We start from the raw sequence: 25,079 nt of genomic DNA, 5'->3' as shown, positions 1-25,079 counted from the left end.
CCAACAGGAATGGGACCTCCTTGTAGGTTTCTCCCTTGGCCTCTCTCCTTACTGCCACATCGTCACAATACTTTCAATATCTAGCAAAGACCAAGCAAACTTTTTTTTTTAACACTTACACTAAGCCAAATAGTTTTGTCATGGTCTCTGCTATTACTTTATATTCCTTCTCTGTATCTTCACCTCATGTTCCCCAGTGACAATTGTGGCAATGGTGAGTAAAGTGTAACTATGGTACAATTTGATGCTGAACCAAATCTGTGAAATCATTTCCTCATATGCTGATAAAAAGAACAGAATTAATGTCAAGCAGCTAATCCTGATATTTAAAATGTTGGTACTTCCATTGACCTCCGAAGCTCAATTCCTCCTTGTTTATCAACAGAGGTTGAATTTTTTGACGATCAATTGTCCCAGTCAGAACATTGCTGCAGAATGCCTCAGGGCAGTTTGTTTGACTCAATGAGTTTCAGCAATCTGATCAAAAATCTGCCCTTCATACAATGACCACAAGTGGGCATGTTTATTGAAGAATATTCACATGATCTTGCAATCATTCTGATAATGAAGCAGACCCTGTCAAGTGTGTAACAAAACCTGGACAAATTCAGAAAAGCTGATAAGTGCCAACCACACACACAACTGCTAGGAAACTATTATTTTCAACAACATTTATGAACTTTCCCAACTAATGTATGATTAAGAGAGGAATACTTTAACCTTCCAGCCTCCACTTCAAAGTAGCAGCTCATCTCACCCTATCTTCCAAACCGCAATGATGATTGTACAATAAATGCTGCCCAAGCCCATGATGCTGGTATTCTATAACTGATATGTCATCATTGTACTTCAAGGCACTCTCATCATTATTTTTAATATAATTCTACAGTCCAGGTGAGAATTATCAAATTCAGTTTGGAGGAAGAGTTACAATGGTGGGAGGAAAGATGGCCTTTCACCTCAGCTGTGGCATCTTGCTTCACTCTGCTGGGCTTTATACCAAAGGCACAATTCTTGGGTGTTTTAAAGTGCACCCGTTTTACACTCCATGTCTTAGCAAAGAGGCTACCACCAAGGGAGTAACTCGTTATTGGGATGGTCTTGTTTTTGTCCAGACAGTTTCCATTGCTATAAACATTTTTGATGTTTATGGTATTTTCAGTCAGACATCTACACATAGATGGATGAAGCAGGTTACTGCATCTGCCTTTTTCAGACATAATAATCCACCTTCCCCATGGAAGAACAACTCCAGAGGCCCAAACCAACTGTCTCAGTTTATTCAATGATGGTAGTCACCAAATTGCTACTGTAAAGCTTGGGAGATATAAAAACATGAAGATTCATCGTCATCAACAAACATTGTATCTGGGCAGTGAAAACTGTCATCAGTCATTGTTAATAATCCCGTTACTTCATAGTGAGAAAATATACAATAATTCACATTTAGAAACCAAGATATTTTTATTTAAAAATATGCATACAATATAAAGTGCAATTACACCCCTCTCTTTGTCAAATTTCAATTTCCTTATATACATCTTTTATTGAATTCAGAATAAATATGAGATAAATATTCAGATTTGTTGCTCCACAGCATCAATGACATGAACATGAACATTTCCTAAAGCTTTTGGGGATGAATCCACATTTGACGGGGCAAATGTGCTCCTTTTCAAAGCTCTGCAATTTTTATGCACATAAAAACCACAGAAGTTCAGAGAAGAAAAATAGTTATATCCCAACTAGCATTACTGTAGTCAAATTACACTTCATCTGTCTGAGTCTCTGTGAATAATCTGTGGAATTCTCTGCCACAGAAGGCAGTGGAGGCCAATTCACTGGATGTTTTCAAGAGAGAGTTTAGATGAAGCTCTTAAGGCTAAAGGAATCAAGGTATATGGGGGGAAAAGCAGGAACGGGGTACTGATTTTGGATGATCAGCCATGATAATATTGATGGTGGTGCTGGCTCGAAGGGCCGATTAGCCTACTCCTACACCTATTTTCTATGTTTCTAATTCCTCCTCCAACAAGTGAGTGTGACGTGGAAGAGCAAATACTGTATGCAGAGAGATTACCAAGAGGTGGAAAAATAATTTGGTAGTTATATTGCAAAATTTTAATCATCCCAAGGAAAACTGGGATAGTGCTAGAACAGAAAGGCTGAAAGAATTTCCAATATGTCCAGAACACTACATTTCTAATCCATCAAGAAAAGCAGAATTAGTTATGCTTCTTGAGAATGAGGTGGGTCAAGTGCATGTATTGGTGCAGGACATGATCGGTTAAATTACTTCCTTTTTTACTCTTACCCTTCTCTGATTCCATTGGTTTTCTTCTACTCGTGGCCATTTTTAAAAGTTCACTTACAATTTGACTCAGTTATGCGCTTGATCATTTTTGTGTATGTGAAGGGCACAAAACTGCCTTACATAGTAATTGATCACTAATTGATACCTTTACAGTCAGTTAATTGTGTTCTTACAGTAATATTAACCACAGTTATTGTACCATGGCTCATGAAATACAACAGCAAAACATTGCAAAATCATGCAGATCATGGAAATTTGTCATAAACTCAGAAGGTGCAGAAACCAATCATCAGGCCCGTCAACATCCTTTGCGATGTTATTTTTGTGTTTATAGTTTTGTTTGCAAAAGGATGCTCAAATGTTTACATATTTCTTCAGTAATACATTTATACTACAACTTATCATCTTGCTTCTCATTTACAAAGCCCATGTTGTCAAAGCCATCTGGAGCCTGTGGCTGCTGAACTGTGTTAGGTTCTGAATGATCATCAAGGAATCCATCATTGGAATGACCTTTCAGAGATTTCTTCTGCACGTTTTCGAATATCTGCAGAATCTTCAGTCAAAATATAAATAGTTCATTAGCAAAAGAAAATAATTTTAGAATTGTTCCATTAGAATTCATCCATTAGAATAAATACTTCAAATATTATTCCATTGGTGATTTATAATGTAAATATGAAACAATACACAGCAGGTGCTTGTGGGTTTGATTCACAAATTTCATTCAGTTGCTGGCACTGAATGTGGATATATGATTGTGCTCTACTTCCAAAATAGTCTCAAAGGAGGCAAAGTTCAGTTTCAGAGTACAGCACACACCAACAATAGTGTTAACCATGCATCTAATGCAAGCAACTGAGGATAGCCTTCTACTTTATAACGGGGAGCTATGTGCATTTGAGGCTCCCAGCATCCTTAATTCAATGGTGAGAATTGAAAAATAACATAACCAAGTTTTTCCTGGTCCTTTGTTATTCAGTGGACATGGATAGGATTGGCTTTGATTGTGATGCCTTCTTTAGTCATGAGCTTTACTTTAGACTTTAGAGGTACATCACCCCGTGTTGTAGTTCTATCCTGTAAACTGGAGACTATTTACATGGTTATAGAAGCCAATTACCTACAAACCTGCGCATCTTTGGAGTGTGGGAGGAAACTGGAAACCCACGCAGTCACAGGGAGAATGTACAAACTCCGTACAGAGAGCACCCATAGTCAAGATTGAATTCGGGTCTCTGGTGCTGCAAGGCAGCTTCTGTGCCACTATGCTGCCAGTGCCAGTCCAGAATTAGCTGGACTCTCAGCAGCTAGTGGAATGTTTCCCAACACCTGAAATTAGTTTCAGAAGAAGGTGAACAATGAAATTATTGAAACTTTCAAGAACATCCAAGCTGTGATAATAAATCCATTACTATTTAGTTGTGTTGCGGGAATAAGTGACTGCTGAGTTTATGTCACTCTTTAATGGAGGTATCTCTATATTTGGATAAAGATCATCCATAAAAAAATGTTGTTTTTCAATCAAAGAAATAATGCGAGCTATTAAGTTGCACAATGAGTTGGACAAAGTGGACAGAATGAGCCATTATTCCTATATTTTTATTCATTCACAGGATGGAGATAAACTGATTAAGTTTGGATATACTAACCATCCCTAATTGCTCCTCAAGTTAATTGGTCCTCAAGTAGTCAACCAGATGGGTGGGACTGAAGTCTCATTTAAGCTGTACCCAGTAAGGATGAGAAATTTCCTTTCCTGAAAAATACTTAGGAAACTAGAGTTTTTTTCAGAAACAATCCAATAGGTTGATGGGTAAAGTGACATGGTGTGTACGAGATTATACTGACAGGATTAAAGTAAAGAAAAACACTTGGGCATCACAAATACTCATGAATGGTATTGAAGTTAGTAAGGATGAAAATGAAGGAGATTCTTATCAGACTCAGTGTTAAATTATGGCTAACTAAATCAAAGCTGTGATGAAAAAAGTATTAAGATTTTAAACAGGATGAAACTCAGAGGAAGATGAGATTTCCAGTTCATTGGCTATATTTAAGAGGGAGTTAGATGTGGCCCTTGTGGCTAAAGGGATCAGGGGGTATGGAGAGAAGGCAGGTACGGGATACTGAGTTGGATGATCAGCCATGATCACATTGAATGGCGGTGCAGGCTCGAAGGGTTGTATGGCCTACTCCTGCACCTATTTTCTATGTTTCTATGTTTCTGGTAAGACCATATTTTATCAACCCTATCTTGCTTCAGCACACAGACGCAAAAGATAGTCAGGCTTAGCACACTAAAGCAAACGGAGGCTGTTCTAACAATTGCCAAAATAGAAAGAAGGACAAAACTGATCCTAATGTCACTGGATTTGGAACCGCGGGAGAAAATCTACCCTCTTCAACTGCAAATGGAGACACCTGGAACGTGACCTTTGTGAAACACAGGGCAGTAACCCGAATAAAACAAGAAAATCTGAAAATCAAAGTATAATATTCCATCAGGTAAAAAAAAAAAAAAAGAATATATATTTCAGCTTGCCTTTCATAATGAACTATGGATACTTGTTTGGTGTGTATCGTTCAAGAATGAAATGGATGATAGGACTGGAGTCCTTTGAAGTCTTTCTGAGAACCATTCATTTAAATACCTTTCTTCCATCTTTATTTTTTCTCCCAAATCTCCAGATTTTCATTTTAAAATCCACCCTCATGCAAGGTCAAACTATAAAACTGATTTCAGGACAGATATGTTACATCAATGCATCAATAGATATTATTCTTACCTCTGATTTGGGCACAATGCCAACTCTAAAGAAACCAAGTGTACCCGTCTCTATCTTGGTACAGTCTACAACAGTAGAGGCAATATTCTCAGGTGACGGCCCATCACACAATACTCCATTAACCTGTACCGGGAACAAAATTTCCATGTGTAATTAACTATGACGATACATGTCAGAAATTACGTTTAAAAATTAAAGAGCTAACTTTACCTTTTCTCCAAGTTTGGCATAGACTTGATTGTGGTGTGTGGTGTCTGCTTCTCCTGTTGGATTTGCTGATGTCACCGCTATGGGGCCCACCTACACATGCAGAGAAAGATTAGCTACCATGTAGACAGAAGTGGATCCACACTCATTCCCTGGTCCGATTGAGTTTCTGCTGAAGAGGAAGTAATCTCCACAATGAACCCTAGCAATCTGGCTAGCGAAGGGAATTTTGCAATGGTTTTTGCTCATAATCATTATCCAGTGACTAGACCTGTAAGGCCTTGAAGTTGGGAAGAACCGTGTCAGGTCATGATAAAATTAAAGCTCTTCCAAGCACCACTGTAAAAAAAAATTAAACACTTATTTTTCAAAACCACCTTTAGTGAAATTTTTAGTACTGCCAGTTTCCACACTTAATATAATTTCTACAAAAATAAGACTTAACCAAACCTGCATTCTGCTTAAAAACGCAAATCTTCCACAAGAATTGTGTGGGCTGCTATTGCTTTCTCTCTTGCACCAAACACACACACATGAATGCCCTAATGCATACACATACCAATGCATTCATACACACACGCATGAATGCACACACGCACATGCACACACACTCATGGACGCATGCATACGCATTCACACATGCATGCACGCACACACGAGAGCACTCATGCACACACTCATACACGCATGAATGCACTCACGCGCACACACTCTCATGCACAAACTCTCACACGCACACACACTGTTCTCTTTCCTACAATCTAATAATCACATGCTGATTTGTTTCATTTGTTTTGTATTCCATCAAACAATGCATTTCCTTTTATGCAGGCTGCGGACTTTAGAATAAGACATATTACCGTGACTGGTTCATTAGCAATATTTGGATGAACAGCCAAATATTTTTGGTAATTCTGAAATACTTACAACTGACCCCATGAAATAAAGCAATCGCACACCTGTAGCTAACTACTGCTTCATAGTTACAAGTATTTCCCAGTGAAACAAGTGGATATTCTATGTGAAAATTAAAAAGAAACTGCGGATGCTGGAAATCCGAAATAAAACTGAAAATGCTGGAAATTCTCAGTAGATTAGAAGGCATTCTGAGGAGCAGTTCTGATGAAGAAACATTGACTTGAAATGTTGAAACCATTTCTCTCTCTACCGATGCTGAGTATTTCTAAACATAGATTTTATTTCAGATATTCTGTCAAAACCCACTGAATAGGGAAAGTAAATCAAGGTAATGGAAAGTGTCAAGGAAATTCAGCAATATATGCAAAATATATAAAAAGCTCCTTTGGAATATCTCACCTGATCAATGAGATGTGTTGTAACGGCACAGTCTGGAATCCTAATGGCGATGCTTTGAGGTGTCCCGATGTACTTATCTGCATGTTTCAGTCCAAATGGTTCCAGCCATTCACCTTCCAATGAAAACAACAATTGTTAATAATCATTCTCCCACATTGATTTAAATCAGATGAATCAGATTAAATCACATGAATTATGTGCTAGTGGAACAGATAATTAATTTTAATTATGCAATTTGAGATTGGCAAATATGCATGGAATGTCCATGGTTATAAACTGATAGTGTTCTAAATTGATGAAATACTTCACAAGATATTTCACAAGACAGAATGAAAGTGGATATTTCCAACTGCATTTTGATACAGCAAAGAATAGAGACACCCAAGAAAAGATTTCCAATCTGTCGTTTGAGCTGGAAAATTAAACACTGCATGAATGAGGAAAAAAATATTTGCTTGGTGGTTGGTTTAGAGGAAGAATATGTAGATGAACAAAGGCGTATTACCCCTGGGGATGACAAGGCTGATAGACGATGGCCAAACTGCCTGCATAAAGTCCCACAATAGAGGGTTTAACAGATGTTTAACTGGCTCCAGTTGTGCTAAGCTGGAGATCCACAGAGACATGGGCCTCTCCTTGGCCTGCTTCTTTGTGCTGTTCAAACAAAAAATATACATTTTTTAGCTATATTTTTCATCTATTCTTAGCTTACAAATTATAAAGCATCAAAATACTGCTGCTTGGTATTGGTATTGGCATTACTTGACATGCAAGAAATTAAGGAACTGAATCTGTCATCTTTAGCTCATCATTTGTATTAGGATAGTTCTTCAAGAAAGTAGTTAAATAAATGGAACATTGTACTTCCAAGGATGTTTGTACATTATATTTACATACAAATGATGTTATCACTTTACACATTCATCCCACAACAACTGTTAAGTGTAAAATATGATCCAGACATTTTTTAATTTAAAATTTATGTTTTGAGATATGTTGAAATAACAACCTAACAAGCAATGAAATATATTCATTGCAATGGCTTCATAATAGGTTTAGTTTAGTTTATCATCGTCATGTGTACCGAAGTACAGTGCAAAGCTTTTGTTTTACTATTCAGTCAAAGTGAATACAATCAAGCCATCCACAGTGCACAGATTGATAACCAATAATGATACATTAAAATTAAAAAAGGAGGCTGGAATTGTGAAATAAAAAATGCTGTAAACACTTGGCAGATCAGGCAACATCTATGGCCTGAGAATCAAAGTTAACATTTCAGATTGAAGATCCTTCTTTAGTCTGATTGAAGTTGAGTGTTTCAGGTTTTCTTGAAGTGGATACATTTTTTTGCACCAGTTCTGCTCTTATGCTTGCAAATTTCAAGATTCAAAAGATTCAAGAGATTCAAGAGAGTTTATTGTCATGTGTCCCAGATAGGACAATGAAATTCTTGCTTTGCTTCAGCACAACAGAATATAGTAGGCTTAAATAAATAAATTTCAGGATCTAGTAAATACAATAAGAAATAATTCAAAATAATACACCTATTATTTTTCATGTCCAGATATAAACGTGAATTGATAGATGCATTAGTGATGTTCTCCAAATGCACTAACGGTCTTTGGTACAGGCCCAAGTGAATAACACTCAATGTAAAACAGTTCCTACTTGTAAGCCTTCTCGACAGCATCAGGACAATTGCAGGCTGCCACCAACACATACACAGTGTCTGTTGGAATACCACAGATTCCTCCATTTTTCATAATTTCTGCAGAAAGTAAATAACATTTTAATAAACAGGATAATCCCAAAGAACATATAGTTTTTCTTCCTAAATGTGTTCAGTGTCATGATAAAAAATGATTTAAAAGCAACAATAGATATTGAGGACTATTGACCATAGGCTCTGAGAGAACTGACAAAGTTAAGCCTGGTAACCGTTACTCTGCTAGGTGGCACAAATGGAACATTGAGAAGCTAGAAAAAAAGTCATTAACTAAATTCTGACAAACTATTAGTCATCAGCCTGAGAATATTGATGGGAAGAATCAGGAATCACAATATGGGAGGAACTATGAATGACTGTGCCAAATTTAATTACTCCAAATCTATTTACTCATCATTGTTTTTCGTATGCTTTCTTTGAAAGTAAACAGATGATTGCCTTTGTCACAATATAAAACTTTGAACCCATGTGGAAAAGAAAATTCCAATGTCTCTGTGTAAATCCAAATCCCAATTTTCTGCTGACAATCTGAAATTTAATAAGCTCTGATTGTGAATTTGCCTACAATCCTTCACACTGTCCTGCCTCACAACCAGATACAACTTCAAATATCTTGATTGCCTTCATAATGCTTTTTAATCTATTTGTTTTTCAGTGGAAAATTGCTAAGTTTCAAGCATTGTTTTTGCATCTGTGACATACTATAATCAGAGTTAAACTTCGCAGTAGATTTTCATTTGCCTTTAATACCCTTTTGGTAATAGTTTGTATAGAACAACATAAATTACGTCACTGATGATTTAACTATTGCCTTCAAAATGCAACATCATCCTGAATGTCCAATATTTTAAATTTAATTTTTTTCAGTTTCCATTCTATAACTATTCTGCCCTTTCCTGTACAATTACAAATCTGTGCATGATTACATCTCTTTTATCCCTTCATTTTGATCAGTCTACATTTTAGGACATTTTACTGTTACTTTTTTCCCCAAAATTTACTATTCTCAGCCACTGCACATTCTAACATACCTTGCTCACAGTCTCTGCTTCGTGTTAATTTATTTTATAGTTTAACAAGGTCCTGGTTTTGGATCTTTGGAAAACACAAATTTCATGCCCCAAGACTGCAGCCAAGTTATTACACAAATGTCTTTTAGACTTGTGGAATAAGGTTTCCAAGAAACATTGGTGAAATTGACAATAAATATATTGAATCTCTTTGGTCTCTCCAATGATTTTAATGCTGTCTTATAATTTCATGGTCATCACAAACATAATGGGATATAAGTATATAGAAGAGAAGTTATAAAAAGAACAGCCAAGCAATTACATTTCATAATTATGATTTGCATAATACACTATCTTAGAAGTTACATATGAAGATACAAATTAGAAGCATTAGATCATTCAGCCCTTCAAGTCAATAAGAGGCTGGGTAAACTAAATGTAACATGTTACTTATTAATCTTGCTATTTTGCTTAAAGAAATGAAAACAGCTCTGAAATAACAATGTGGAATCCAACAATCTTTGCAAAGCCTTACCTGCAATCTTTCTGACCGAGGTGGTTTTTCTTGAAGGCAGATGAGGGCACACCGATTTGTTCTGACCAAAGCCACACAGGCTTGCCCAAGCCCGTCCCAGAGGTAACTGGGGTTTCTCAAAGCTTTGGTTAAAGAGGGTGGCCAGAAAGCAGTAAAAACTAATCAAACCAAAAATGATAGTGACTCCAATATCATATCCATAAGGAATTGCATTAATGGCGTCCAAAAGGAAGCTTATTAAGATCAACTGAAAGCTGAGTGACAAGGCAAACCATGCAGTGTTCAGAAAGCAAGTGCCAATCACCACAAAACTGTTAAAGAGCAGGAAGCAAATAATTCCCACAGCAATGCCAAACCCCCTAGTCGAACCATAGAGACCACCATATCTGGTCAAACCCCAGATTATCCATATTAAACCATACAGCATGAAAGCACAGCTTTCAAGGGTTTTACCCCGAGAAAAAGAGATTGAGCCACACAGGATCTGAAGGACACCACCAGGAATAACAATCCAAGGCAAAACTACAGTGGCTAAAGGTGCCAAAGGATTGATTGATACAGTGATGGCAAAACAAGCCACAACATTGCAGGCATGGGCTAGAATCTCAGCGTCTGAGTATCTGGAGTATCCTAAATATGGGTTATGGAAGTCTTTACCTGACTTTAGAGATAAGGCATTCATCCCACTGAATAAAGTTTTAACAACCCCTTCTCCAGTGGGATATGTCAGGGGCCCTTTGATATTGAAAAGGGAAATTAAAATAACGCAAGCAGATGCTATAAATATAGCCACACTGACCCCTTGTGCTCCACCATGGAAAAAACCTGTGGAGCGAGCTGATACAGCTATACAATAGGCAACAAAAAACAATGGATACAATCCATCAATGAGGCTTTTACTGGTCATGAACAGAGCCAGCGTGAAAAATAGGACAGCAAGAACAATCGGGACTGGAACTGGGAAGAAGGGTTGGGTGCTTTGCCATATGCTGTACAGCAATGCATATCCCTCTGCAAATTTTAATATGGAGGTCAAACCAAAGAACGTAGCATTCAGTGTGTCAAAAGCCCTGAAAGACAAAATACAAACTATAATTTGGTAGACGCCTGCTGTCCACAGCCAGGGAATCTGACCAACAAACAGATCGGAAGTTACACCCAATAGGTGACATCCGAACACACTGGCAGATAGCATATTAGTAATGTATCCCAGAACTACTGTGTCATTGTTAAAGAGGCTTGTCGATGTCAATTTCACATGGGACTTATTCTTGGACAGAGTAGTCCCGGGGAAAGTTATTTGTCCTTTGCTTATGAAGACAGAAGCACGGCCCAAGCCAAAGTAAATGCCGATAAAGGACACGATCAGATAATTTGAAGCCACTGCAGAATGACCAAAAGATTTATTATATAATGCAGCAATCTCATGAGCAGTAGCAAGAGAAATAGCAAAGGCAATCACACCAGGGATTACATCCTTTTGGATGATCCCCAAAACCCCAATGATGAAGAGTGCCAAGACTAAAGCCACAAAACCAGGGACCAGAGCATTTCTGACTGAATCACTCTGAACTACATTTGCTCCCATTAAGATGTGGATCAGGCCAGATCCACACCACAGAACAGACACTGTCAGGCATAGATTCACAAAAGGGATAGCTTGATTTGAACTCTTCCGTATACCTGAAAAAAAAACAAGCAGAAAATAAATAGTAAAGGAGATGCCATAGGTTTTACACATTTTCACCAATTACACTGAGTGTGAACTACACCATTAGAAACATAGAAAATAGGTGCAGGAGTAGGCCATTCGGCCCTTCGAGCCTGCACCGCCATTCAATATGATCATGGCTGATAATCCAACATCCAACAGAAAGATTTGCCATTCTTCCTCCATAGTCTATACATTCTTCAGCTTCAAATGAGAATCTACCCGCTTAAAGATTCCAGGCGGCATTGGTGGGTGAGGAAAATAAAATTCACATTTCATGTTGATGATCTTCCAACAGAACATTAAGCCTAATTTGGGATTTTTGTAATCTGCAGTATTTTGCTTTTTTTCCTCCCCATCTTATTTTATTGCAAATATATTTTCTCCATATCAACACTGTCATCTTGTTGTAACAGCCCTTTAGCAGGCTTCCAGTCAACTGGGGTAAAGAGCTCCCATAAGTTTTACTTAGCTCTAAAACCAAAATTACTCATAATTTTTACATCAATAGCTGAAATAAAAATAGAAAATTAGAAATTCACAGCCAACTGAAGCAGCATTGATGAAAAGAGCAACAGAATTAACATTTCAAGTCGATGAATTGACATTATCGAAAATGTTAAGTCTATTTCTTTATCCACAGATGCTCCCTGACCCTACTGAATCTTCCTTGCATTTTCTGTTTTTATTTGACGTTTCAGGCAGTTGCCATTTTTTGATTATTCATTGCCTGCCATCTCTGTTTTACAATATGAAAGGCAGAAGAGCAAATAATTATTAAAGTCTGGATTAAACAAAGTTTAGTATAAATTTAACAACATATTTACATTCCAAATGAACTCCAGTCCTTAGTTTACAGTTTTTTTTATAACGGCCTCATTCACCAATGTTGCTGTTATCTTGCCATCCATCAAAATGTTGTTATCCGAGATATATTGATTCCTTAATTCTACTAATCAAAATGTACTACATACATTACATACTCAGCTACACTGAACTTAATTTGCCAATTACACATGCATTCTGAAATGTTATTAATATCCTCCTGACACATTGGCAACATTTGAAATTGCACTTACAATTTCTCTCCCTCCCCCCAGCCCCATCATCTTTACGTCTAATACAATTGTGTCAATTATTCCAAGCATTAATCACACTTCCTTTGTTTCACCAGTCTGACTAATGATCCTCAGTCACTATTCCCTATTTCCTGTTTTAAACTGCATGCAGATACACATATATACGGCTTTTAATGGGTTTAGATTCTCTTTTATTCTATTCCTTAACATAATTTTTTATCTTATCCCTTTGAAGTTTGTCATGCTTGAACCCAAAATATGTAAAACTAATTCAATCATAGTATGATAGCAATGTGTATGGTTCCCCGTCTGTCTGTTAACTCATTCTAGTTCAATCCTCATCACCAAATGTGGTTTTATTCCTTCCGAACTTCCTCCACAGACATGATACCTGTGACCTTTTATGGCTTTTTTGGAGTCTTGTATCCTTCCATTGATTGACACTGTATTCCATTTAAGATTGCACAAATAAAGCTGAACTGAAATGTCCAAGGAGATAACTTCCAAACAAGGCAAACTTCATAAATAATTTAAAATTACCACAATACATAATATGCTTAATCTATGCCTTACAGTGGAAATTTATACAGTTGGCAAAGCAGTTAATTTCCTTAAATATATTCTCTATGTGACATTTATTCATGGATTGTGAGCTTTATTATCACGGTACCCTTGTGAAAGTGGTCAGATGCCTCACCCTAAACCTGCAGATAAATATGTATCTTCACAGGGTATATTGTTTTAGGTACAACTAAGTGACTTCATTGGTCACTTCAGATAGCTGTTAAGGCTCTGAACCTGTAGGTCAAAACTTGACTAGGAATGTAGACCTCTTCTACGTGGAGTTTCCTTGAGGCAGTCCATAATCAGAATTGCCAAACATTGTTTAGTATGTTGACAATGTAATCAGTGAGCAGGAGTTAAATTCTCCAGCTTTTGGATATGATTTGAAAGTGCTTTAAGATAATTATACAAAGCTCTTTATTATTGGCCAAGTAACATAACTATGAAGTTACCAATGCCCCCAAATGTCTAGTTGTAGTGATGAAGAGAGTGTTAGATCTCCAGGTTTGAGTCGCATCTTCCAAAAATAATTGCTTTTCATCTTATGTATTTTAAATGTTGGGGTGTTAGATAAATATTGATGTGTACATTAGATGGTTTATGGAGTGATCTACTCAATTTTCTTCCAATTTAAAGAAACTTTTAAGTTTTTCGGGAGCTTTGTGTGGTTTCTGGTTTATATAAATGACCAAGAATTGTAAACTGGATTTAGAAACATTTCACCCAGTCGGGTGTAGATATTCCTGAGGGGGGCTCTAATCCTGATCTTGAATAAATCAAGCCACGACAGTCGGGTAGGCGAAAACCCATAGGATGAAAACACGATCCCCAATTAATAATCAGTTCCACTGATTAAAAGTGCCACGTAAGTTTTCAGTGAGAAGTCCGGAGAAGAATCCGGACCCGAAACGTCACCTTGCTATGTTCTCTAGGGATGTTGCCTCATGAGTTACTCCAGCACTTTGTATCTTTTGATGCCTTCCCCGAGTACTCACTTAATTGGAATATTCTTTCAATGGCAAGTTGAAGTGGAGAGATGGCAAAGCAATTACAACTCGCCACAAGGTGGCGTTTCAGGTGCAAAACGCAAGCGTGTGTGAGACCGGGTGGATGTTGGCGACAATTACTAAGTTTACAATATCTCAAATATTATCATAGCGCTCTCATCTCTATTCACACAGGCTAACCAGATAATAACGAGAGTTTGCATTGTAATTCAGCACACTGGAACGCCCGCCAACAGCAACGATGTCTATTTTATTCTCCTCAGTGTTTGTAACTCACCTGTATAGCATAGGAGAGCCGCCACGATAAGCAGTAAAACACCGAGAGCCGTGCTGGGGATCAGCGGAACAGTGGAATAGTAATTCACAGCCAGCAACAGAGCACCTAACACACAATAAACAAGGGGTTATCCTTTATAACCAATGAAATAAATGTAGGAGGAAATGCTTGAAGGCTCGGCGATTACCTGCGCTTATACTGAGGATCCCCACGGAATAATGCAGCGTCTCGACACCGTCATATTCTTGCTCCATGTCGAGCTCGGAGATGAGAAGAATGGGTTGTAAATATTGAACTGAACTCTATGACATGAATTTTCCCTTGAATATTTCGTAAGGCTCTCGTCGATGTGCGCCGAGTTCTGGGTCCACAGATGAATCAGAGGCTGCTTGCTACTCTTTTATACCAACCTCCCTCCTCCTACTGCCAGACACGCAGAATATGCAAATCCCACGGAAGGCTCTCGATAGGGAGCTGGAGGCGCGTTGTCATTCCACCTGCCCCTGTTATATCGCAGCTCGCAAAGTAGCTCCAGTATCAAATACAACAAAGGCAAAGAAAGGTGTTTGACCTCTAGAGATAATACACAATTTCACGTACGAGAGAGAAGCTAGTAATACAAGAAAATGCAATAGAAAATGTTAGGACGAAGTGTACGGGACCGCAAAACTCTAGCCCGTTTTCTTCCTTTAGATTTTGACCCAAAGCAGACATTGAACATGTTCTCACCAACCTTTGAGGTAACTGAAAATATGAAATAACCTGCAGTTTCGTCTGCAGAAACGCAGTTTGCGCTTTAAACTCTCTTTGGATAGATCTCTGTAAAACATCCCCCAGTGTAGGGTTTAGCGATACAGCGTGGAAACAGGCCCTTCGGCCCACCGTCTGCGCCGATCGTTGGTCGACCAATGATCACCCTTACACTAGTTCTATCCGACACACTAGGGGCAATTTGCAGAAGTCATAACCCACAAACCTGCACGGCTTTGTGGGTACTTTTGTAGGAACTCTACCTCTGCGCCACTGTGCCGAGTGGAGGTGAGCGTGGGATAACAATATGGTCCTCAGGGCTTGTTTCCATGCTCTATCTCTAAACTAAACTAATCGCTTTAAGTGTAGACGGCAACTGTACTAAGACCGAGCCTGGGCGGGGTGCGTGGCTGGAGAGAAGGTACATACTGTCTAGAGGCACGTTGTGCAGAATCCTCGTTGTATATTGAGATTGGTTAAAATACCAGATTCATACAAAGTGACCGGCTCTCCGATGGGAAACCAATCCCATCTCCACGCTCCCCGCCTGTAGCCAGCTCATCAATAAATTAACCAGAGGGTGAAATTAAATCGCCGCAGAGTGCTTGTGACTATCGACTGTTGAAATAAAATACTTGGACAAATAGCTACACGACTGAAACGATATAATTCCAAATGTGGATGTTTAATATGTGTTCAAATATACTTAAAATTTAGATGAGTTTAGGACAGAGAGAGTTTAGGAGTTTAGGCGTGTTTATTCACTATTTCCGTCTGAGACTTTATTAATTATTAAGACAAACTGGGACCACACTACCCCGCTTGCGAGATGCTAACTACCGGCACCTTCCCCGTCTCACATCCAGGAGAGAGGCAGTGTAACAGCCCCCTGTCCCACTGTACGAGTTCATTCAAGAGCTCTCCCGAGTAAAAAAAAAAAAAAATCAAACTCGTGGTAAGCACGTAGAATGTACGTAGAGGGTACGTCGGAGCTCGGGCACGTCTCTTAGAGGCTCGTAACGCTAACGGCAGGTACTCGGGAAACGCGGTAAGCTCCGGAAGACTCGTGAAGATTTTTCAAGATGTTGAAAAATGTCCACGAGAGCCCCGAGTACCTACGAGTGGCCATTACCGTAAATCTCCGAGTTCGAATCAGGGCCAACTCGGGAGAACTCTTGAATGAACGCGTACATTGGGACAGGGAGCACGAACACCACCCATCAATTTGATCCAATTGAAACACGGCTCTCAGCCGTTGATTTTCACTCGCGTCGTATCATTTGATTACTATTTTGTTTAATGCCTGGCAATTGACCAGACCGATTTGTTTCAATTATTGATAGTTCCCTTCTTACAGGTTAACAGTTGTAAAGAACTCTCCGTGGGTGGAGACGCTTAAATAATGGACGGGTAGGATCTATGCTTTGGCGACGCATTTAAGAACAAACACATAATTGGACAAGGCAAGTGACTGAAGTTTCAGTGGGTGAACTTTTCGGGATCGGCGAGCACAGTTCTATTCGCTTTAAAATAGTTACGGATAAAGACAGGTCTGGTCCACAAGTTAAGTTCTAAATTAGGGAGACAGATCACAAGCAGCGCCAAGCGTTAGGAAGGCAACAAAGAAAATTACAAGCAATTGTGGCGACAATGACCAAGGGGATTCTCATGGTGAAAGATCCAAATATGATGTATTCAAAAGAGTTAGATATCGCACTTGGGGCTAACGGAATCAAGGGATTGTGGGGGGGTGGGGGGGGGGGGGTGGGGGCAGTAACAGGGTACTGATTTTGGATGATCGGCCAAGATCATATTGGACTCGAAGGGCCGAATGGCCTGCTCCTGCACTTATGTTATATGTTTCTATATCGATGAACCTAAGTGAAGTTTATATTCTATTTTATTAGCTCTCATTTAATTAATTTCTCTGCCTTATGTTAGCACGATGACGGGGAAATCCCATGTGAAGAAATAATCACATGATGAAGCAATCCCACTCGATCACGAGAACTGAAATTCCGCTGTGCGGTGATTTAAAGTCATATGGTTCATGCACTGAATGGGGAAACGGGTAAGAATGCCCAGTAACTGTAGACCCCCCAAGGAGGCAAGTGGGCAAGCAAGTACGCACATCTAATCCCAGTCCTTGGATTACCTTTCGAGTTAGTACATGCAGGACACACATGCCCACAAACACGCCTCTTGGAATTGGGGAAAGGGTCTGCAGGCATTTCAGTTTTGTCACCTCAGCTTGGAAAATGGTGACATATATTTTGGCTCTACTTTTCCCAGAATCACCTCTCTTTTGTTGTCTTCGTTAAGTACTGGATGCTTTGCAATGATGGGACTTACTTAATAAATTTGTTCTGCTCATTACCCTATACTCACATATGTATCGTTGCAAGTTACAATTAAGTCACTTGATTCGTGTTAATTTAAGGCAATCTTATAATCATGATCAATTTAGGAACACGTGGTTTAAGTTTCATGTTTAGAATCATGTATATGAATTTGTAATTATTGTAGCTATGAAATGTACCGAAAATTATATTTTTTCAAGTTTTTAATCGGGCGTAAAAGACATCTTGGGTCATTTAGAATCCGCCCAGTATGCTATGTGAACACATCTACTCTTTAGAAACAATGTCTTAGCTTTCCCGGAAACCTGGGACATATAATATGGGTGCGACGTCCTTAGTAATTATTGCTACAGTTGACAAATTTGGCATTTGATAATGATACGGTGTACATGTTAAACACCAAACGACTTTCTGCACAACCTGAATTACTTAATCTCAATTTGAATGCCACCGCAGGCAATAGATCTGCTCTTGTTTATCTTAAATTGTACGGGCTCGTTCCCACCCGAAACGCCACCTGTCCATGTTCTCCAGAGGTGCCACCTGACCCGCTGGGTTACTCCAGCACCTTTTGCTCCAACGATCAAGACCCTGCTCATCTTGGTCTCCTCCCCCCGAATGTGGATTTGGATTGGGCAAGGGCGTGGTGAACTGGCTGGTGGCGTTTTGTCCATTCGCAGAAGAATGGCTATTTGGGCGAGAACCAAATCATTAGAAAAATCAATTTTAAAGTGATTATTCAATAGATAATTGAACGGGTGTCAAATAAAGATAGACACAAAGTGCTGGAATAACTCCGCGGGTCATTCAGCGGAGATGGACACCTATTCATTTTCTCTAGAGATGCTGCCTGACCCTTTGAGTTTCTCCATCACTTTGTGTCTATCTTTGGTATAAACCGGCATCTGCCGTTCCTTCCTATTTCAGATGACATTTCCGATGTCAGCATGACAAGGCAATTTTCTTTAAAAGTGACGCCAGGACAATAGAGATTGTGCGATAAACTTGTGAATGTGCTTCGATTAATTATAAATATAATATAAATGTTTGAAGGTGACCGGGAGTATTTATTTTCCTTAGAATTACCCGGTCAGGACTAATAAGGAAGTTGAGAGAGAGCCAAGCAAATAATTAACATAGACAAGTCCCCGCCGCTGGGCGGTACCACTCCACGCTATAAAACCCGGCGACAAAGAGCAGAGAGACAACTGTGTCAGGATCGGCTGAAGCCTCACACTGCTACTGCACCGCCTGGGTCGAACATGGCAAAGAAGCGAGTGGCTGTCATCCTGTCCGGTTGTGGTGTCTATGACGGCTCCGAGGTGCACGAATCCTCGGCGGTGATGGTTCATCTGAGTCGGGCCGGGGCCGAGGTACGTCCGCTTTCCCCAGCTCATCCCCAAAACCGCTTCTTCACTTTGACTTTCCATCCGACCTCGCGTTGAAACTGGCATCGCTTGCGCACAGTCACATTAGGCTCAGATCCAATCCTTTCATTTTTGCGTCTCGTACGAAATATTTCACTCTCCCTGTTTCCTTCTGCTTTCGGCAATAACTGTCACCGGTTTCACCGTCCATCCGACCGCATCCATTGTGTTTCCGGCTGCCTCTTTAGCTCCTTGCTTCCAAAAGTTTGTTTCGTTTTGTTCCAGGTGCAACTCTATGCCCCTAACGTGAACCAGATGCACGTCGTGGATCATAAGACTGGACAACCCACTGAGGAAGTGCGTAACGTGTTGGTGGAGAGCAGCCGGATCGCCAGGGGCAACATCAAAGACCTCACTGACCTCATCATCAATGATACCGATGCCCTGATCATCCCAGGTAAATATCCCGGTCTTTGTTCTAGCGATCCATTATATCTTTTTTAGACAATCTGAACTTTATTGACGATTCCAGCTACTTTTCGGGAATTGGTCCAAAATATTGTTAAACAAAATATTGTTATGACAATTAATAAATAACAGATGGGCTTGTAAACTAGCTTGACAAATTTATTGAAACCGGAGCACCCGGGGAAAACCCACGCGACCACAGAGAGAACGTGTAAACTCAGTACAGACAACACCCGTGGCCAGGATCGAACCGGGTCTCTGGCCATGTGAGGCAGCAGCTCTACCATTGTGGTAGACTCAGCAGTCAGCCACTCGACCCTCGCCAATTAATAGTCAATTGAAGATTTGGCTCTAACCTCCACTCCGCATTCCCATCTTCACAGGATATCCTTTCATGCTTTGCCTATCAAGGATCTATTTAACTCTGCCTAGAAAATATTCCGATATATTTGAGGAAGATAGTTTCAAACACTCATGACCCTCTCAGAGAAACAGGTTTGCCCTAGTTCTGCCCAAAGTGAGTAATTTCTTATTTTTTAAAGCTGTAACATGCAGTTCTAGATTCTCCCACAAGAGGAAACATCCTCTTCACCCCATCTTGTGTTAGATTTAATTCTTGTTACTTGGGTTAGTACCAAATGCAGATGATTTGTCTTTGAAGAGAAAGTTTGTTGTAATGAATAAATAGTAATAACTAATAATGTTTAAATCACTCTGCTTTAATTGCAACACAGTGTTTTGCATATGGCTAGGTTTTGCTTAATAGCTAGATATCAGAGAAACTCAATGCCCAAAATGTTCTTAGAAATTGAAAGTTCACTATTCATTTTCAATATATCACTGTTTCCCTGTCCCAAAGTGATATTTACATTAGAGTACACGATTACATAATAAGTAGATTGTTTTAAATTTGGGCATTTCTGCTTTACTTTTGAGTTCCTTCACTTGAGGGAGCCTTCAACATGATGTTATTCAACCAAAAGCAAGATGTTGTAAATGCTAGAAAAAATGAACATAAAATGTCAAATGTTTAGTAGATTAAACTAATTTTGAGGAGAGAGCAGTTAACAGTTCAAGCTGCTGAGTTTCTTCAAAAGGGACCACTGATTAAGGAGGTTATATTCTTGAGCCCCATTCCTCATCAGCCCTGGCATAGATGATCCATTGGAACTTTTGAAGAGAGGTGTTTACTTTGGGCAATTAGTTGAAATCACTTTCCTCGTGGCTTTTTTTCAGCAAAGTTTTGCCAGTTGGAGTAAAGTAGGGCAGGTTGGAGGGACCAAAGTTCATTGGCAGAAAATAATTTAATCACTCTTAAAGGCATATAGGGACCAACGAACAAGCAAAGTCATCAGTTTTGTCATTCAACCAAACAGGCACAGGCCAAATGCTGTTATGTTATATTTTAGTTAGTATGTCAAAAATATAGGTATTTGCTTCCGATAGTTCAAGAAGTCACGATAAGATATATTTTTGATATTCAGGCATTTGAGGTTGTATGATTTTCTTGTAGGCTTCCCAAGACTATAAAACAGGTTTAGGTTTATTGTCACGTATACCAAGGTATGTGAAAAGCTTTGTTTTGCATGCTATCCAATCAGATCAGATAATACAATACAAATTTAATCTTGCTAAACATGAATGCAATAGGTAGAACAAAGGGGAAGATATAGAGTGCAGAATATAGTTCTCAGAAGGCAGAGAAGATAAGTTCACCAACACCAATTTATCAGTCAAGTGTCCGATGGTTCTATTCAATCATTGCATTAGAAACAACACTGCAGTCAAATCTCTTTATGTTTTCTCTTTGCAGGTGGATTTGGTGTTGCAAAAAATCTCAGCAGCTGGGCAGTTGAAGGGAAGAACTGCACTGTGGAGGCATCAGTGGAATCAGCAATTAAAAAATTCCATGCTACAAAGAAACCCATTGGTCTCTGCTGTATTTCTCCTGTGTTGGCAGCTAAACTCATTCCAGGATGTGAACTAACTGTAGGTTATGACACAGAATGTGAGAAGTAAGTGCAGTACCTTTAATTAAATTTTCCAATAATCCATGCCCACAGCTATTTTACAAACAATGTAAAGTGTTAAAGTCCATTACAATTAAGATTTGTAATGAAATGTTGAATATTAGACCAATAACAAACGGCTGAATCATCGATGGTATCCATTGCCATTCAACATATGCATTAAGAGATTAATTACAAATGATCTTTGGATATATTAGATGTCAAAATATTTATCAGTTAAAGTAGGCAGTGACTTTGGAAACGGATCTTTCTTTGCCGAATGTAAATCCGGTCTTATTTAACTTTAGTCCAATCCACAGATAGATCTAACCTGTTCAGAAATGATTTATTAAGTGACTCAATCCTCAATGATTGTTGCCATTGGTTGGCTTTGCTCCCAAGCCTCAGGCTGGAAACTTGCTTGGTCAACCAGTTTTTCATCTCAAACAAAAACAAACATATGCCTTCAGGCTTCTTATTAAACTGCTGATTCCCATTGTTTCTTCTGGCATGCTTAACCACATACATAATTTAGTGTTCCTCATCAGAGTCGTGGAATCTAACACAGTCCTAGAAAGAGGCATTTTTTATGCTTTTGGCTTGTGGTGACTCTTTGAAAGAATTTTTCTGGTTAGATCCTGTTTTTTTGCTTTTTGTGCTTTTTTAAAAAAATATCCCCAGGCACATATCCATTTTAAAAGTTACTTGTGGAACAGGCCTTTCACTGAGAGCTAGGGAGTTGCTGACTATCAAGTGGAGAAACTGGAAACTAGGATTTTGGATCATGTTAACTTCTGACCTTTCAATTAATCTTGAAGCATGCAAGTTTATATTAATCAATATAGCCTAGGTTAATTGAGTGTCCTATCTATTTGTATTTGATATGTTCATCTGATGAGTACTGGTAGATGGGGAAAGCACATAATTTGAGTATCATTTTGGATGCAAAAATATTGACACTGTTCATCTGCATACTAGTTACGGAAGATTGCCTCCATTTTGCTGTACTTTGCCTTCACTATGATAAGCCATGGAGAAGATGGGTAGGAAGGTGATAATAGGGGAGTTCAATGAGGCTCAGTTTGAAGCTGGCTATGAAGGAATTAATTATATACTATTTGGAGAAGGGAATAATATATTTAAAGAGTTCTGATGAAAAGATAATTGACCAAAAACTTTGACTCGATTATTATATTCAAAGATGCCGCCAGACCTATAACATTGATATGACCATTTATAAGAATTGACCCAGTGAAGTTTGAGTTAACTTTTGAAACTTTGTACACTTCCTTGATCATACTTCGTAAGTTGGGAGCCGACCAATGTTTTACCTTATGAAGTTGATTGATAATTCATTGTCTTTCTTTGGGACCTGAGAAACTGGGACCCAATTTGTGAAGGGACATGATTATATATGGATTATAGTTAGAATGGATTCCATGGTACAAGTAGATTTTATTTTACGAGAAATATACACATGTCTTGCATGTGAATGTAGGAAATATGATCAGTAAGCATGCAGATGACACAAAGATAGATGGAGCTGTTGATAATGTAAAAGGTAGTCTTGGGCTGCAGAGAGATATTGATGCATTATAGAATGGCAGACTGAGTCTAATCCAGACAAATGTGAGGTGATGGATTTTGGGAGCACTAATGAGGTTAATATTTATACTCTGAATGGTAGGGTCTTGGGGAGGATTGAGAACAAAGTGGATTACAAAACCACAGATCTTTGAAGGCAGCACTACAGGTAGGTTATGGAAGGCATATGTAAATGCTGGCCTTCATTAATCAGGGCATCGAAAACAAATCTCAACATCATGCTTCAATAGGGCAGACTGGGGGAAACTATTAATCACATCAATGGGAGATAAAACTAGAGGACACAGATTTTGGGTAAGGAGAAAGATTTAAAAGATATATGAGATGGACCTTCTTCACTTAGAAAGTGGTAAGCGTCTTGAATGCTCTGACTGAGATTGGTTGAAGCTGGGGCACTGACAGCATTTTAAGAAGTATTGAAGAAGAGCACTTGCATTGCATGGATGGATATAGAAGGCTGTGGACCTTCCAGAAGAAAGGGAAATGGGGTTAATACCAAAGGGTGCTCAAAGGGCAGTGTGGATAAGTTGGGCTGAATGGCCTGTTTCTATGTCGTTTGATTTATGGCTCTGAGTTTTCACTTCTAAATTGGATATTCCCACAAACCCTGACACCTTGGTGATACATCACAAAGCCAATTTCCTTAAATTTTATGTACATTTAAACACATTGATGCTCCTATCTTTCCAAGATTATGTTGTTACTGCATTCCTTGGATACTTTTGATTAATGTCTTGTGGAAATGTTCTCCTTTTCGATTTTATTGAATCCTTGCAATCTGAATTATATTCTATTTAGTTCCCTCTAAAAGAAAATTATTATGGACATGTATTATTTGCTGTTAGCAAATCAGGTGTAATGAAGTTAACATCTGTAATTTGCTTACCATCAGAATATGGATATAAAGCACAACGCAGCATCCAATATCCACAATAATATGCTTACTTCAAATATTTATCAATATTTTTGAATATTTACTTTATTGACAGTGAAAAAGTAAAACATGGTAACTTATTTTAGAATTGAAAATGCAATGAACAATACAATTCCAACACAAGAAAGTAAATGCACTAATTATACACCTTGAAAGGGTGTTAACTGACTTGGAATATCATTCAGAAAATTGGCGCCTCAATAGTATATTCAAATTCTTTGCTTAACATGTGCCTTCACACTTTGAATGTGTAATGCTGTACATTTAATCTTTTTTTTGACATTATTAGGTAATTGTTTCCCTTACATTTTATTTCCAGATGGCCCTTTGCAAAAACAGCCCAGACATTGAAAGAGTTAGGCTGTGAGCACATCAATAAGCATGTCAATGAAGTACACATCGACAAGAAAAATAAATTGGTGACGACCAGTGCCTTCATGTGCAATGCCCCCATCCATGAGATTTTTGATGGAATTGGGGAAATGGTGAAAGAAGTCTTGAAACTTGCATAAGCCCATGAAGTAAATTACTGTAATTAAATGCAGTCCTGATGGAATTCTGAAAGCTTAAAATTATTACATTTCTTAGAATGTGTATTTATTGGCAATATTGATTAACCCAATTTGTTTTGAGGGAATTCTTGAAGATGTTTGCCACTAATGTGAAAGAAAACTGAAACCAAATTGTAAAAAAGTATTCCATAATATGAAGTATTATTACTGTATTTCATTTTCCACAAAGTACAAATTGTATGTTTTTACAAAGCAAACTATTAAAGTATTCAATACATTGAAACGTTTGTAGTATTTATCACACTGGGGATAAAATCTCATGATGGCATATAATCTGTTAATCATCCTCCAAATGTTGAGAGATTTTCTAACGGAAAGGCCAGTCAAAGTAGCCATATGCAGCAGAGCGATGTGGAAACAAGAAACCACAGATGCTGGAGTAGCTCTGGAGGTCAGTCACCATCTCAGGAGAACACGGAGGGGCGATGCTTCAAAGTGAAGAAGGGTCCCAACATGAAACATCGCCTATCCATGT

The 25,079-nt window shown here is 38.6% G+C and overlaps 2 protein-coding genes across 2 annotated transcripts; one reads left to right on the top strand and one right to left on the bottom strand.

Annotated features, from left to right (window-relative positions):
- Positions 1-1,445: 1,445 nt before the first annotated feature.
- On the bottom strand, positions 1,446-15,024 carry LOC116979086. The gene is made up of 9 exons (XM_033030535.1): positions 14,727-15,024; positions 14,540-14,644; positions 9,902-11,584; positions 8,299-8,398; positions 7,133-7,281; positions 6,628-6,740; positions 5,314-5,403; positions 5,104-5,226; positions 1,446-2,870 (listed from the first exon to the last, which is right to left on the bottom strand). Exons 1-9 carry the CDS (start codon positions 14,791-14,793, stop codon positions 2,706-2,708), a joined length of 2,595 nt encoding a protein of 864 aa, XP_032886426.1. The 5' UTR covers positions 14,794-15,024; the 3' UTR covers positions 1,446-2,705.
- Positions 15,025-18,834: 3,810 nt separating this feature from the next.
- LOC116979085 (glutamine amidotransferase-like class 1 domain-containing protein 3A, mitochondrial) lies at positions 18,835-24,827 on the top strand. The gene is made up of 4 exons (XM_033030534.1): positions 18,835-19,022; positions 19,302-19,473; positions 21,298-21,499; positions 24,352-24,827. The coding sequence occupies exons 1-4, from the start codon at positions 18,912-18,914 to the stop codon at positions 24,542-24,544; spliced, it is 678 nt and encodes a 225-aa protein (XP_032886425.1). The 5' UTR covers positions 18,835-18,911; the 3' UTR covers positions 24,545-24,827.
- The last annotated feature ends 252 nt before the right edge of the window (positions 24,828-25,079 follow it).

Source organism: Amblyraja radiata, chromosome 12 (genome assembly GCF_010909765.2).
Source record: "Amblyraja radiata isolate CabotCenter1 chromosome 12, sAmbRad1.1.pri, whole genome shotgun sequence".
NCBI lineage: Eukaryota > Metazoa > Chordata > Chondrichthyes > Rajiformes > Rajidae > Amblyraja > Amblyraja radiata.
This window is presented reverse-complemented; position numbering and strand designations above follow the sequence as displayed.

Excerpts from the sequence above, each read along its gene's own strand:
- LOC116979086 (XM_033030535.1), bottom strand. The coding sequence starts at position 14,793 with ATGGAGCAAGAATATGACGGTGTCGAGACGCTGCATTATTCCGTGGGG. Across the intron at positions 8,399-9,901 it reads CTCGGTCAGAAAGATTGCAG|AAATTATGAAAAATGGAGGA; the intron begins GTAAGGCTTTGC and ends TACTTTCTGCAG. Across the intron at positions 5,404-6,627 it reads CAACACATCTCATTGATCAG|GTGGGCCCCATAGCGGTGAC; the intron begins GTGAGATATTCC and ends CTGCATGTGTAG.
- LOC116979085 (XM_033030534.1), top strand. The coding sequence starts at position 18,912 with ATGGCAAAGAAGCGAGTGGCTGTCATCCTGTCCGGTTGTGGTGTCTAT. Across the intron at positions 19,474-21,297 it reads CGATGCCCTGATCATCCCAG|GTGGATTTGGTGTTGCAAAA; the intron begins GTAAATATCCCG and ends TTCTCTTTGCAG. Across the intron at positions 21,500-24,351 it reads TATGACACAGAATGTGAGAA|ATGGCCCTTTGCAAAAACAG; the intron begins GTAAGTGCAGTA and ends TTTTATTTCCAG.